We start from the raw sequence: 14,877 nt of genomic DNA, 5'->3' as shown, positions 1-14,877 counted from the left end.
AACATAGACTTGGGAAGCACTAAAACAGTGTTTGACTGCTAGTAATCATTTTTCTTTTATAACACCATAGAAAATTCTCTGGACAGCTATTCAGAAATTTTACATTAAATTGTCAGAAGTTAATTTGACAGCTGTTTATTTTACTTTAGAAAATGATATATTGAATCTCTATTAGCTGGTTTCCAGCTGATATTTGGACTTAGAAGCAGTTGGTAGGTATATTTAATAAGTTTTGTTACCACCACAAGCATTTGTTGATTACATTTTTGTAGCCATCTTTTGATAAAATTGAACAAACAATATTTTTATTAAAGCTAAGTATAATATTTTGTGTCCCAAGGAAATCTGATACAGCTATTCCTGTACGTTCTCAAAGTGCAAAAAAGGGAGTTGAATATTTAAACTCAATGAACCATTGCAAACGTTTACTGTCTTTCCTGTAACTAGGGTTTTTATTTTTCTTGTTGTCATAGTAGCATATTTAAGTGAGAAGGGGTGGAAAGGAAGGAACTATGTCTCTATAGTTAATATTGTAAAATATGATTCTGTTTTTAAGAGAGTAGTGTAATAGTCTCAGATCTTATCTTACTTTTTTCTTGGTTTTATGAATGAGTAGATGGGAAATGCAGCGCTAACTATATTATGGCAAATAAAGTGGGCATTTCCAACCTGTACAGCATTCATCAAGTTAGTGGCTGCTCTCGAAATATGGTCAGAGACTTAAGTCTTGTTAAGGGTCTAAGATATTCGTGCTAGCTTGCCACAGGCTAACTTCATTGTATACCACACACACACACACACACACACACACACACACACACACACACACAAATGCACACACACATAGGCGAAAACAAGAGACACCTGGGTAGGGAACCGACCTTATATTTATTCACAGAGCATGGTGTTGGTTGCCCCTCTCTAGCTTTACAGGGTAACATGGTAAGAGCCAGCTACCTCTGTGCACCTGGGTGGCCCCATAAGAGTGCTCCAAAATTATGAAACTTGAAGCGTATATAGTTGTTGCTGGCACATCCTCCCTTCTGGTGGGGGTAAGAGAGGGTATAAGGAGAAAGGGGAGGGAGAGGGAGAAAGAAGGGAGGAAGAAAGGAGACGAAGAAGTAGACCAACTGACCTGCCCAGGGACCTTTCTCTTTCACTCTGGAATATAAACAGATTCCCTCTTGAGGAGGGAAGGGGCGGCCTGTACCCTGGAATATAAGCAGTTGTCTCTTTGAGTGATAAGAAAGGAGCCTCTAGGCTTTATTACCTATAGAATGGGAAGAAATGGCTCTGGGGGAGTGGAGGCATTCTCTACCGTTAAAGCCCTTCAGTTTCCACTGCTCAGAAGGCCCTGACCATGTAGGATCACCAGGAATTTCAGGGAGGATTGTTTTCCAACAAGACCTAAAGGTGTATTGAAAGGACATGTACTCTACTAAACTATCCCAGTAAGATAGTTTGCTACCCCTGTCTGCTTTATAAAAATCTTTCTAACCTTACCTAGATTGCATAGTCTCTCTGGTGGTCCTTTGTTATGTTCTCCATGGACTTTGGTCTCATTTTTTTTTTTTTTTTTTACTATGGTATTTTATTTGCTCTGTCTTGTAGCTGTGTTTTTGAAATCATATGGAGAAAGGCCAAATGCATGGCTTAATGGATGGTCAGATGGCAGTGTACCTTTTTTTAAGTGCAGTGTAAGTATCTCAACTTGGGTTTGTAGATAAATCTTTTTTTTTCTTGTTTTTTCCTTTCTCTTACCTTTTTTTCTTATTAAAGAGGGTACAATACAGATTTATGGAAAACCGAGGTGTTTTTCATTTTGTAAGCACAAATATTAGAGCAGCCTCAAAAAAATGGAGACAGTTAAGAGCCAAACTAAGAGGAATTACAACTTTGTGATTTTTCCCTTTATAGCAGTACAGTTTTAATTAGTCTAGCTAGAAAATTTTATTGAGAGTATATTGCCTTAGTGGGATTTCTTCTGCTAAAGTAAGTTTTAAAAAAAAAGCGTATTCTTTTTAGGGAGAATCTATTCAAGTGTGTCACTTGAGAATATTAAATGCACAGTTGGATGTTTAGAATTATAAGTAGTGATTATTGTCTAAGGAAATAAATGAAAAATACTGATAGAAATCTTAAAAATACATTTTTATGTTGTTATTTTACTGAAATTAGATTCAGTCCAAAACATTTTATAATGTTGAATAATAATAGAACTTCAAGTCCAGCAGCATCTTTAGAAATGAAATTGTTAGCTCACTAATGAATTTTATTTGCATAGTAATAGACTAGCTGGTCTTGCTTAATTTGCTCTACAGAATAGATGTATTTTGGGGCTGTCAATAGCAAATGTCAATGCAATTTGGATTGTCATAGAGGTCAGTAAAGTATTTTTCTGTGTGTGATGCTACAGTGTATTAAAGTATTCTTTATTCTGTCTTATCAGTCTTGCGGATTGACCTAGGTTTACCAATGAATTAAGTTGACCCACAGTTGTACTATGGGGAGTAACTAAGAACAGTGTATTTTGGGTCAGATTTTAGTCATATTTGAAAACATCTTCGATGAAGCATGAATTCAGTGGTTGGATTTTTAGAACTTCATTAAATTCCTTCATTATTAAACTAATCATTACAAGTAGGCCAGCTTCAACATAATGTTTCTTAAAAGTTTTGCTTATGTGTGTCTATATGAACATTTTATAATTAGTAATGCTTATAATCTTTTAATACTTATAATGTAGGCTGAAATTTAAAATGGAAAGAGAATTCTAGACTTTTTTTTTTGCGGTACGCGGACCTCTCACTGTTGTGGCCTCTCCCGTTGCGGAGCACAGGCTCCGGACGCACAGGCTCAGCGGCCATGGCTCACAGGCCCAGCCGCTCCACGGCATGTGGGATCTTCCCAGATCGGGGCATGAACCCGTGTCCCCTGCATCAGCAGGCGGACTCTCAACCACTGCGCCACCAGGGAAGCCCGAGAATTCTAGACTTTGGAGGCTTGTAAATTACTGAGAATGGTTCATAATTTGGGATCTTTTTCTGTAGTCTATTTGCCATGTTAAGGTAAGAGTTACAGTGGGTAGAGTGCCAAATATAGAAACTGCTCTTCTTTTCTTGTAGTGTATGAACTATATCTGAGTCATCAACCTTAATTCTAGGTATTGAACAGGATGGAGATAGATGGTGTTTAAGACTAAACCAAGGCAATACTGTTAATATTCAGCAAGTCTTTATTGAATAGCCAGTGTGTGCCAGAGATTGTGCTGAAGACAGAAAACAGAAAGATACACTCTGCATTAGTGTTGCTCATAATCTAATGAGAACCAAAGGTTAATCAAATAATTATGCATAAAATGTAAATGTACAGATTTCACAATAAACTTTCACCCACTTGTTTTAGCATTTATTGATGATTTTCTAACTCCCATCCTTCCTTTCATTCCATTGTATGTAAGAAAGAGCTTTCCCCCTTCCCATTTATTCATTTATTTCTCTGTCAACTCAAATTCTTATTGTATTCAAAAAGTTATAATCCATTATTACATTATTACAAGATGACCATATTAGCCCAAATTTGGCAATCAGGAACCTCGTCAAGTTGCCTTCTTTATCCTTTTGACATGCCCACATCCCAGAATTGGAATTAATCATTTCTGATTAATCATTTCTGCAAGCAAACCTGGTAAGAGAATGGTATTTAGAAACCAGTGAAAGTATTTTATTTCTTTTTCTTTTTTTTTTTTAAATATATATATATATAGAGAGAGAGAGAGAGAGAGAGAGAGAGAGCGCTCCTGCAAAAGAGTTTAGTGAAAGAAAGAATTACACAGCCAAAATGAGTTTTTAAACCACTGCTCTGTGGCATTAACTTTTCATAATTTCCATAGGATGAATAGTTTCTGTTCTTGTGGTGGTGATACCAAGTGGACTGATACTTGTGATAAGCAAGTGGACTGATCTTTTCCGTATGCAGTATCAATTTAGCTTTTCAGTAGAGGTGGGATTTCATCTTCCACTTTGTCATGTATACATTGGACTAAGCAAACCAGTAGTTTTTCCCTTCTGGGCCTTGAAAACCAGGTGGAATACTAATGGTACATACTGGCTGAATGCAGTAGCCTGGAAGTTTTTATGTGTAGTGTCAGTAGTCACAGGCAACTGTGACTCCTCTGTTGCTCAAATCAGGTACAAAGTAATGTATTTGCATATATGGTAAAACAGACCTGTAGCTGAAAATGCTGTACCACTCCTACAAACTAGGGTTGAGCCAGAAAGTATAGTTTTTCCACAGCCCCTTAATGCTTAAGAAAACATTTTTAATTATGTTAAAAAGTTTATAGCAAAGGGAAAATGCATTCAAAATACTTACTATTTTAAAATTATGTTTTAAAAGCTCTACTTTCTTTCTCTATTTTTTGTGGTCTTAATATTTTAGAGACCATACTGAAATATAACTATCTTATCCTTCAAGTGTATTGTACAATGTCCTGATATATGCAAATTGGTTGTAAGATAATACTTTTTACAGTGGACTTAGCTCTGATGTCATATATTTTTGCGGTAACGGTACATACGGACACTAAGTCGTCCAACTTTGTTTTTTTTAAATTATTATACATTTTAATAACGAGTATCTTTTAGGGTTTAGAAGATGTAAAGTATTGTGGATTTCTTTTAACCAACTTTAGCAGTTAAAGCTCTATATAACTGAAATATAGAAGCTGATAAATATTAAAATGATTCCTTTAGAGAAATTGATGAAGAATATATTTCACATTCAGGGTAATGCCCTAAAATGTAATTCAGTAATGATAACCTGAATCTGTTTATCACTTAAAAAGCTTAGGTTTCTTGAGAAGAACTGCATATTCTCAGCATGAGAGCCCAGAGGTGGCTCTGAACTGCTGAGTGTAGATCTAATTACACAGCTTGGAGCTGTGGAACCACTTCTCTCTCTACCTCCAGATTACTTTCATTGGTTTATTTGCATAATTTAATGCATGAAGACTAGTCAGTGAATTATACAGTTTTCTGAGACAGCTAAGGCAAGATAAATTAACTCTATTTGATGTAGTTTGTATATGTGATAAGCCTTTTACCAGGTCTTTTTAAACTAAAAATTATGCTTTAGTAATGCAGTTCGTTGGCAGGAATATCTGATAATAAATGCTAGTTGTTATACTTGTGATTAATAAGTTTAAATTTTATTAAGAGAAGTTTAAAATTTATTATTTTAGCCCTATTTTTAGTAATAGTTTGATTGATGTAATCCAAATATAGTAGTGTTAAATTTTCTACCATTATAAAACATAAAAATGCTTTCTTTATTCATGTCCATCAGTAAGACATTATTTTGGTTAATGGATCTGAATAATTTGATTCATTGTAAATGTAAGTAGCTTTGATTTAGGAACTGTCTTTGACTTCAAAGTCGAGAATTTTTTTTTAAGATGCTCTTAGACTAGCTCATTTTATAAATTGTTTCTTTTTAAAAATCCAAATTTTTAACTTTGCAATGGCATTAAAATGTACAGTTGACCCTTGAACAACGTGGGTGTTGGGGGCACACCAACCCTCCATACAGTCAAAAATACACCTATACCTTATCATCAGCCCTCAGTATGTGCGGTGCCTTCATACACGTGGTTCCTCCAGATCAGCAATTCTGCATGGGATTCAACCAACAGTGGGTCGTGTAGTTCTGTAGGATTTACTATTGAAAAAAATCTGCAAATAAGTAGACCTGCCCATTTCAAACTCATGTTCAGTGGTCAACTGTATACACATAGCTTTACAACAGTATCAAAAGACTAATAGTAACTATTTTAGTTATTATCAGTGGAACGTTTGCTAATAAATTTAAATAAAACTAGGAAAATTAATTATCTAGTTGAATAATTGGAAGTTAGCTTTATATCCCATATTCTAATAAAAGGTACCAGTGAAAGTATTAACTCAGCCTACATCCTATTATTATTTATAAACTTTTAAATTCATATCTCTGCTCAAAAATGTGCTAAAAATAAATATTTTTTGTGAAAGTTGACCATTTTTAACATTGGAATTTCAGCAGTCATTTATGAGTGCCCACTGATTTGGTGATAGCAGGGAGAGTGGTATGGGGGATGACAAGGGGACCTCAAAATTAGTAAGGTGTAAACGTGCCCTCAGGCAACACCCAAAGAGGGAATATAACTTGGTGGAAAGAAAATAGGCTTTGGACTATCACATCTGAGAATAATTCCCAGTTCTGCTCTTGAATGAGTAGAAAGTTATTAAAACTCTGAGCTTCAGTTTTCTCATCTGTAAAATTCTAATAGAATTACCTACCTAATTGTGTTGTTAATAGTAAATTAAATAACTATGCCTGGCACCTAGTACTGGGCCTAGCACATAGTAAGCACTTAGTAAATCATATCTTTTATTATTAGTCCTAGTAATTGTGAACAACAGCGGAGAGACCTATATACATCTCAAGATTACACAAGGCACAAGTATGAACAAAGTGCTGTGGGAGTGATAGCTTTCCCTGGAGAGATTGGAGAAGAGTCATTAGAACTGGGCCTTAAAGGTTTGTAGAATTTCCCCAGATGAAGTTGGCAGGAGAACTAAGTAAAGTAAAACATGGGTAAAGGCCTAGAAATATACAAATGCTTGGAGGCTTTGAACAGCAGGAAGGATTTAGAGAGATGACACCCTAAGGCCAATAATGAAGAAACCTGGAATGTCATCACCTTTAAAATCAAGGAATTTGCTAATTTTGAGAGAGGACCGCAGTTAATTTCTAGATTATGCTTTTATTTCTTCTTCTTCTTTTTTTTTTTTAACCTGCATCTTCTTCCTGTAGTTGTTCATGTAATGAATGGCAGCTTCTGTGTTCACCATTTCCCAGACTCCAATCGTGCATCATAGTAACTAGATATAAGCTCCATAAGCACAGGGCACGTGCCGGCCTTGCCCACCGTTATATCCCCAATACCTGTCATGTAATTGTTGGATGATCACAGACTCACAGAGGAACTAAATCAAGCACAAAAATAGTTCAAAATAAAATATAGTCAGTGATAAATGCTTAAGAGAGGGGCCCGTGAATTCTTTGGATGCTCAAAAGAATAAAGTATCACTTGTACCTGGAATTGTCAGGGAAATTTTTATGATTTTAATTTAACCATAATAGTAGCATCATCTCCCCCCATGTGGGTATAAGGGTTTCTTCTTTTCTTTCTTTTTTCTTTTTTTAAGTGACTTTTATAAATTGGTACCAATGTTTCAGGCAGTTTATTGGCTACAAAGCTATATTTTAAAATGTTTAAATCAGAGTTCTTTTTATAAGATCTGTCTCAAACAATCACACTATTTCTCAGGGAGACCTCCCTAAGTGCTTTCTCGCTCATCTTCACTCTTCATAAAAAACAGGGCCACCATTTTTCTTTTAATAACCCCAGCCTTTTAAAATTGTCCTGTCCGTTGTTCTATCAATTTACATTCCAAAATCGTCTTTAGGTTTTTCCTATGTTTTATCCACCTTTTTCTTTTACATTTCCTTGAGTCATAATTTTTTTTATCAACATGTAATGTATATTCCTTTACAAAAATTCATGTTTTTTCATGATGATGGCATTCTCTTTAACTGCTCAGATTAAAATCTTTGTCTAACATAAAAATAATTTTTCAGGTATTGCTTTTAGTGGTATCATTTTTTTCTGAGTCTTGAGTGAATTTTCTCTAAGTATACATTTTATAATGAGGTTGTATTTTGCCTTTCCAGCTATTACTGCTCTTCTGTCTACATGTCCATTTCTGCCTAGAGCCAGTATTCACCAAATCCATATGGATTTGCTATCTTCTCTGTGCCTTTGACCTCTGTATACTTTTCCAGGAAGTACTATTTATTTTCTTCTGCTAGACCATGTCTCTTTTTTCTTCTTAAAGCATTTCCAGGTGAACTAAAACAAGATAAATGTGTCTCTTTGATCAAAAGTACCACTACCACCCTTCTAAGTTCATTGTTAAATATGTGTTCTTTAAGTTTTTACTTTGACACCGTAAATCCCTTAGCAATAAAATAATCACATCAAATATGGTAGTACAATAGTATATTATAAACATACTATTACAACCTCATCACTGATCATTTCTCCTGTTCAATATAATTTATATATTCATAAAACTATTAAGGCTTGTTTCAATGGGTAAGATAAGCAATATAAGATATACAGAGAACACATTATCTTTTTATACTCCCCATCCCATTTTCATTTGTGAGGTAATTACTTTGGTGGGTTTCCATCCATATCTCCCTATTTTTAAACACACACACACACACACACACACACACACACACACACACACCCTTTATAATATACTCAGAATAATACTATGGAAATTGTTCTTCAACTTGATATTTTTTTATGTGGCAGTATATTATGGATATCTTTGTAGATGTCTTTGCAGATAGATATGTGTGTTTGTGCATGTACAAGAGCAAAATCCAACTCTGCTTGTGCCCACCGTTGGATTTCCAGAGCCACACAGTGCTACTGAAGTTTAGCACCTTTTCATATGTTTATGACTATTTTCACTTTCTTGCCTATGAATTTCCCAGAAGTCATAGAGAAAAATCCTGGCAGATTTAAAGAAAAATTAACTATTTCCATACTGAATAAGATATCATAAAGTCAAAAGATAAAGCATAGACTAGAACAAAATATTTGCAGTATAGAAAAAGACAAAACATACTATCTTCTGTATTGTAAGAACACCTACAAATTAATAAGAAAAAAATGCCCAATAATAAAACAGACAATATTCAGAATAGGGACATAGTTCAGTATCATATATACTTTGACCCAACAATTTCACTTGTATGAAAATATCCACAAAATTGTGAAATGACTTGTATACAGAGTTATTTATTACAGCATTGCTTTAAGCAAGAAAGGATTAGGAACAACATAAATGTCCATTAAACAAGGACTGGTTAAGTAAATTGTGGTATTTCTAAGTAAAGGAATACTATGCAGATGAAAAAATAAATGAGGAAACTGGGTACTGGTGTGAAAAGATCTTCAGATGACCTAAGTGTCTTTAGCTGGTCAATATTGGCAGGGCTAAAATGAGAACTGATTCACAGCAATCAGAATGAAGCCTCTTAAAATTGCACTTACTTAATATCACAGATAGGGTAATACAATCACAGCAATAAAAACTGTTTTGTTACCTACATGCCCTTGTGGTATATAAATCTGAAATATACTGGCAGCGGCACTCCTCATTCAGACTATAGAACATGGAAAATGATTTGGCTATTTTCTTCAGTCTCCCAAAGATAGTACTTAAAGAACCATTTTAAATGCACAGAGGACAGGTTTGGGGGGTTTTGTTTTTGTTATTTTTTTTTTTTTACATACAATGGATGCCATTTCACTGGGCTGTCAAATTTGAACATTCATCTTATTAATGGCTTATTAAACCAGATTGCTGGGTCCCAGCCTCAGAGTTTTTGGCTCAGATGTGGGGTGACGCTATTAATTTGTAGTTGTAACAGGTTTCCAGAGGATGCTCTTAGTCTGGGGACACACTTTAGAATCACTATTTGTTTAGGTGATTGGGACTTAATTCTCTTGAGGATCCTGGGTTAAGAAAGTTGGGAAGAATTGAGAACAAAACAAATAAATGGCTGTGCTGGTTAGAGTGAAAACATAAACACCATGACATAAACTTCCTCATCCTCAAGCCTCATTCTTTAACTAACAGTAGACAATGTCCTGTGGGACATCTATCTGCCATGTATTTTTTCCAGGTATTTCGATTCTTATTCTTCCTTCTTAGTGGAAATTTCTAGAGAAGAGAATTTGATTCAAGATTTCACAATCTTTGGCCTCCTCCCTCCAGTTCTAAAATAATCTCAGGCTTAAATATTTCTACTAATTGTTTTATTCCTAGTTCATCTGGCACAACACCCTTACAAAGGTTGTTAAAGGATAAGTGTTCTTTTAAATTGTTTTTTTTGTGGTGTTAGATATGCACACACACTTGCAGTAAGTGAGGAATAAATGTTTATATAGGTGTCAATTTATAATATTCATTCACTGATCTAACCACTTAGTCTTTTAGGTCAAGTTAATTTTCTTAATGCTTATTACCCTCATCATGGTGTTAATACTTACCAGCTCTGAGGAAGTCTCCAAGTTCCTGTACAAAGAGTTTTAGCATCTCCTTTGAACTTGTTAGAAATGCAAATTCTTGTCTTGCCTCAGACCTACTTAATTAGAAAGGGGGTAGAGGGAAGGAGCAGAAGTTTGTGTTTTTAACAAGCCTGCCAGGTTTGTTAAGGGGGTAGAGGGAAGGAACAGAAGTTTGTGTTTTTAAGAAGCCTGCCAGGTGATTTTGATGCCAGTAATTTGAGAGCTGTTGTTTTACTAAATGCAGTGTTTCACTTACAGGATATCCTTTAATCCTTACCATAATCCTATGACTCTAGTAACTATCTATGTACTAGAGGCAATAAAGATCAAAGAGGTTAAATAATTTGTTCTAAATCACACTGCTATTTAACAGTATTTCAAAGTAGAATTTTTGGTCTTTTTAAAATAATATGTCCTTCTCTCCTTTGAATACACTGAAACAATATCAGTTACTTTGGCATTTTGGTTTTTTGAATGATCATTATCTGAGCTTTTATTTTTCATTAATTTTAATCAGCATCTCATTTGAAGAACACTTTCTTTGATAAGTCAAATAACAGGACCAGAACTCAGATTCACATACTTTCTTTCCCAGTCCAGGACTGATTCCATCATACATTTTTTAACTAAATGGCTTTTTAAACCAAAAATAAGTATATAAAATATTTTTAATTGCATTAACCTAACAAACCTCGAGTAAAAATTTAAACAGTTTTACAAAACAGTCAAAATTTACCAACATTATTGAGTTGAATCTACTGTTCTAATCTTATTTTAGACACACGCCCATTTAACTGCTGTTTGGTTACCAACAGCGTTTCTAAGATTAATTTGGAGTTATTTCTGCCATATGAAACAGTGCTGTCCTCTCTGTTAGTTATAATTTTTATATGAGTCTATTTAAATTAATTAACCAAATTATTAACAAACCATAAAATCAAGTATGTTTATAGAGACCCCAAACCTTGTAATGGCCTCTGTTGGAGCCTCTAGACAGAAAATTCTTAATAAGAAAAAGAGTTTATTTTACTGAATAAGACATGATGGATTCTTTAATAAAAAGAAATTGCTACTTTAGTTGTAACTAATATTTCTCTTGGCTGCAGGAGAAAATAATTTGCAAAGTGATAAGTTGACAAGTCAGACTTAAATAATTAATGAAGATTTAGGGTCATATTTTATTTTCCCTTATGTTCTCCATATCTGTTATTTTAATGGGATTTACATAATGTGGCATTTAAATTATGGAGAATAGAAATCTGGTTGTATTATAAAACCCTAGCCCATCTGGAGAATGATCTTGGGGCTATAGTGGTTATATAAAATATCTTAATAATCCCTGATGTTTCATATGTATAGGTAAATAAAGATGGGTTATTAGGGAATCTTTGTAGTGGTGGTATTATATATGTTTTATTTATGTTTCCTTTTGAACTTCTTTTAACTTAGAAGAAGAAAACTAAGTTGGTGGTAACCGTTAACTCATTTCACACAGTAGTACAATGGAGATTTCAATAGTCGTTAATAATTCAATTTTTAGACCCCACTGCTAGATATTTTTACTCAGTTGGTTTTAGGGGAGGGCTCAGAAATCTATTTCAACAGGCCCCAGCAGTAATTCTGATGAAGTGGTCCCTGGGCCTCAGTGTAAGAAACTTTGAACGAAAACGTACTTCTTCAAGCTAACACACTAAAATTGCCAAGGATAAATACTCTAGACTAGTGTATGTAGCCTCCTCCATTGCAGACTGCATCCTGCTTCTACAGCCAGCTAGGGCTGATTCCTAGTGATTCTCTCTTGCCGTAACAGTAGAGTTCCAATTTGGTGCCTTGGAACATATTCATCGTGGTATCCCCGGTGCTTTGGCCACTGTTTGGCATGCAGGAGGTATGTGTAAATGTCATGGCATGGATGAGTGAAGGAGACCAGCTGTCTCCATGTTTAGCATTCCTGTGTTATCCGCACTCCATCCGTCTTTTGGATCAGCTCCCTAAATTATGTCTAGTTTTATCTCCCTCCTTAAATTGTATAGGAGAAGGGACCATGTCTTATCCATTTCATATCTCTCCTTCTAACAGTATTTTACACACACACATGTCCAGTAAATATATTTTAAGTAAAAATTATTTTGTGCTTATTTAATCCATCATACAAGATTCCCATCTCCGTGAGGGCAGGGACCTTGTCTCTCGGGGCACAGCAGTTTTCTCAGGGCTTGGTAGTGACTGCATTCTCAGAAACGTTTGAATGAATGGATAAATTAATAAAATAATAAATAACTTCATTTTAATTGAGATTTTTCTTAAAATTTAATGTTGGGGGTAAATGAGGTTTTGTGTGTGATCAAATTTATTTTTATATAAAAGAAAATAATCTGCCTTCCCCTTTAAAAAGAAACTTGTAGTTGAAATGTCCCTACCTTGTAGAAAGACAGGATGGTAGAATTTGACAGATTCTGAATTGATGAAGCTTCAGCAAGGCATTATGGTTAATAGAATCTTCCATCTAACTTAGTATTAAATAGCTGATGTCAGGAATTATGAAAATATCGCAGTGAACTTAAATGGCAGTCTCTTGACATCCTGTGAGGTAAAGATGATTCGCCAGAAAGCTAGAGAGCCTGTGAAAAGCAGATTTGGTTTTTGGCAGGGGTGGGGGGTTGAAAATAAGGAAAACAAAAAATTTTCTAAGTATCCACGAAACTCTCTGAAATAAATTTTAGTAGCGTACTCTTTAGAAATATTCTTTTGATCATATTTCTTTTCAAATCACATTGGTATCAGAAAATAAGTTAGAGCTCTGCTAAAGTGTGAAGTCTCAAGCTTTATGTCCTTGAAGGTTGTGATTAACTTATGTTAAATTTCTCCAGATGACTTGCAGTGCTTGTTTTACTTTCTCTAAGCACTTTGGGAGATTTTCATTGAGGAACTTCTGCTCTTCTCCAGATTATTTTCTCTCCTTTACTTTGAATACGCTCTAAAAGAATATTAGTTAAGTATTCCAGTTTCTTGAATGATGGTTATCTGGGGTTTTACTCTACTATGAATTTTATCAGATCCTATATGTGGAACATTCCCTTTGACAAGTTTACTATGGGCTAATTATAAGATTACTATGAGTTAATTATACAGCATGTGCCCTAGATCTTTGTCATTCTGTCTCCTTTCTGGTCAAAGCCCAGGCCTCCTTCCCTTTTTCACTTTTGTTGGTCCTCAAAATGATCTTGTCTTACTCAGGTCAACTCTCATGAACCTGTTAATTCCCTGACTAAAAACAATGTTGCGTGTCCTTCTAAGTGTGTAGCCTGCAAATAACACCAAAGTTCCAGCTTCTGGGAAAACAATTGACAGAAGAACATGGAGAGACACTGGGAAGACAGGCAAGAATTAGGAATTAGTCATGGCTCTTTGGGAAGGCTGGGGCTGAGCTATGGAGGGAGGGGACAGGGAGGTGGAAGCCAAAGAAGAAACATCACAGAGGAGAGAAGGCAGGCCCTGACAGGCAGCAAATGCAGACTGCTAGTCACTTCCTGATTTTATTCTCTTCATTTGCCTTCACATTCTTCCTGACTACTGTCCCTGGAAGGACTTCTTCTTGACAAAGCATCCAGACACTCACTCCCCCTAATTGAGATTTCCACAGTCGCTTTGTGAATAATTCCACAGGAAGGTCTGCCACAACAGAAAATTCCAAGTACCTCTCTAGAAGCTTTTTCATCTCCAGCAGTCCCCTAAACTCTATTCTAAATGGCTGTTCTTAGACATGATTTTGTCGAAGGAAGAGTGGTCTTTATTGTTTCCAGTTTCTTTAAACATCTTTATGATACTGGCAATTTCACTGACTGTGGAGAAATAAGGCTCTAGTATATTTTTATACTCTGTCCTCATAAGATATGACTGTGCTAATGAATCATGTCTTCAGAAGAGAAATGCACAAATTAAGTTCCACATTTTATATAATCCATTAATTTCATTCTGACTTCTGCCAATTATAGGCTAATAATAAATAAAGCTATGTTATTGAATTTTACTTAACTTGCCTTTATCCTATATATACTTTGTTCTAAAATAAGCAAATGTTGAAGTATTCATAAACTGGGGGTTTATTTTGAAAAATTAATAGTTATTTATATAGGGTGATTTCCAGACTAGTATTAAGCCATCTTTTAATGAATTTGAGTATTAAATAAACTGCTTTCCTTTATTTTAGGTTATGGTGTTTGTACATGCTCGAAATGCCACCGTAAGAACGGCTATGTCTCTAATAGAAAGAGCCAAGAATAATGTCCAGATTTCCTACTTTTTACCTACTCAAGGACCTGAATATGGACATGCAGAAAAGCAGGTAGGGAACAAATGGCAGCACAAGACAAGAACTAAAGCACATAATGTACCAGATATACCAGATATTTTATATATGAAAGATCCATGGTTTCCAGTTTCCAATAAGTTAATTTTACAGATTTATCATGTTACAATTTTGACTTTTTTCTTGACTTTCAAAGGGTCCGAATGCATGTTGTGTCCAATTATCACTTTTTTCTATATGATTATAATTGTAGTGTTTAGTCCCATAGTTAAAGCATAAAATAGTTACATTTTATACAATACATTAACATCTAATGGATTATTGTTCTTTTAAAGATATAATAATTTTTTTTTTATTTCTAAGGTTAACATGGACA

General features: G+C 34.8%; 1 protein-coding gene across 7 annotated transcripts in view; it reads left to right on the top strand.

Moving 5' to 3' along the window:
* ASCC3 (activating signal cointegrator 1 complex subunit 3) overlaps window positions 1-14,877 on the top strand; it is a 337,033-nt gene that overhangs the window by 162,415 nt on the left and 159,741 nt on the right. For 6 of the 7 annotated variants that reach the window (XM_029223639.1, XM_029223640.1, XM_029223641.1 and 3 more), the window contains one exon: window positions 14,403-14,537. In XM_029223639.1, coding sequence (XP_029079472.1) covers window positions 14,403-14,537 — 135 coding nt within the window. Of the gene's footprint in view, window positions 1-1,611; window positions 1,641-14,402; window positions 14,538-14,877 lie in introns of those variants that run through there. The other variant, XM_029223646.1, reaches the window with a different exon arrangement.

Source organism: Monodon monoceros, unplaced genomic scaffold, assembly GCF_005190385.1.
Source record: "Monodon monoceros isolate NGI ecotype Baffin Bay Population unplaced genomic scaffold, NGI_Narwhal_1 Super_Scaffold_15, whole genome shotgun sequence".
NCBI lineage: Eukaryota > Metazoa > Chordata > Mammalia > Artiodactyla > Monodontidae > Monodon > Monodon monoceros.
The sequence above is the reverse complement of the archived record's forward strand: the minus strand, read 5'-3'. Positions and strand labels throughout refer to the sequence as shown.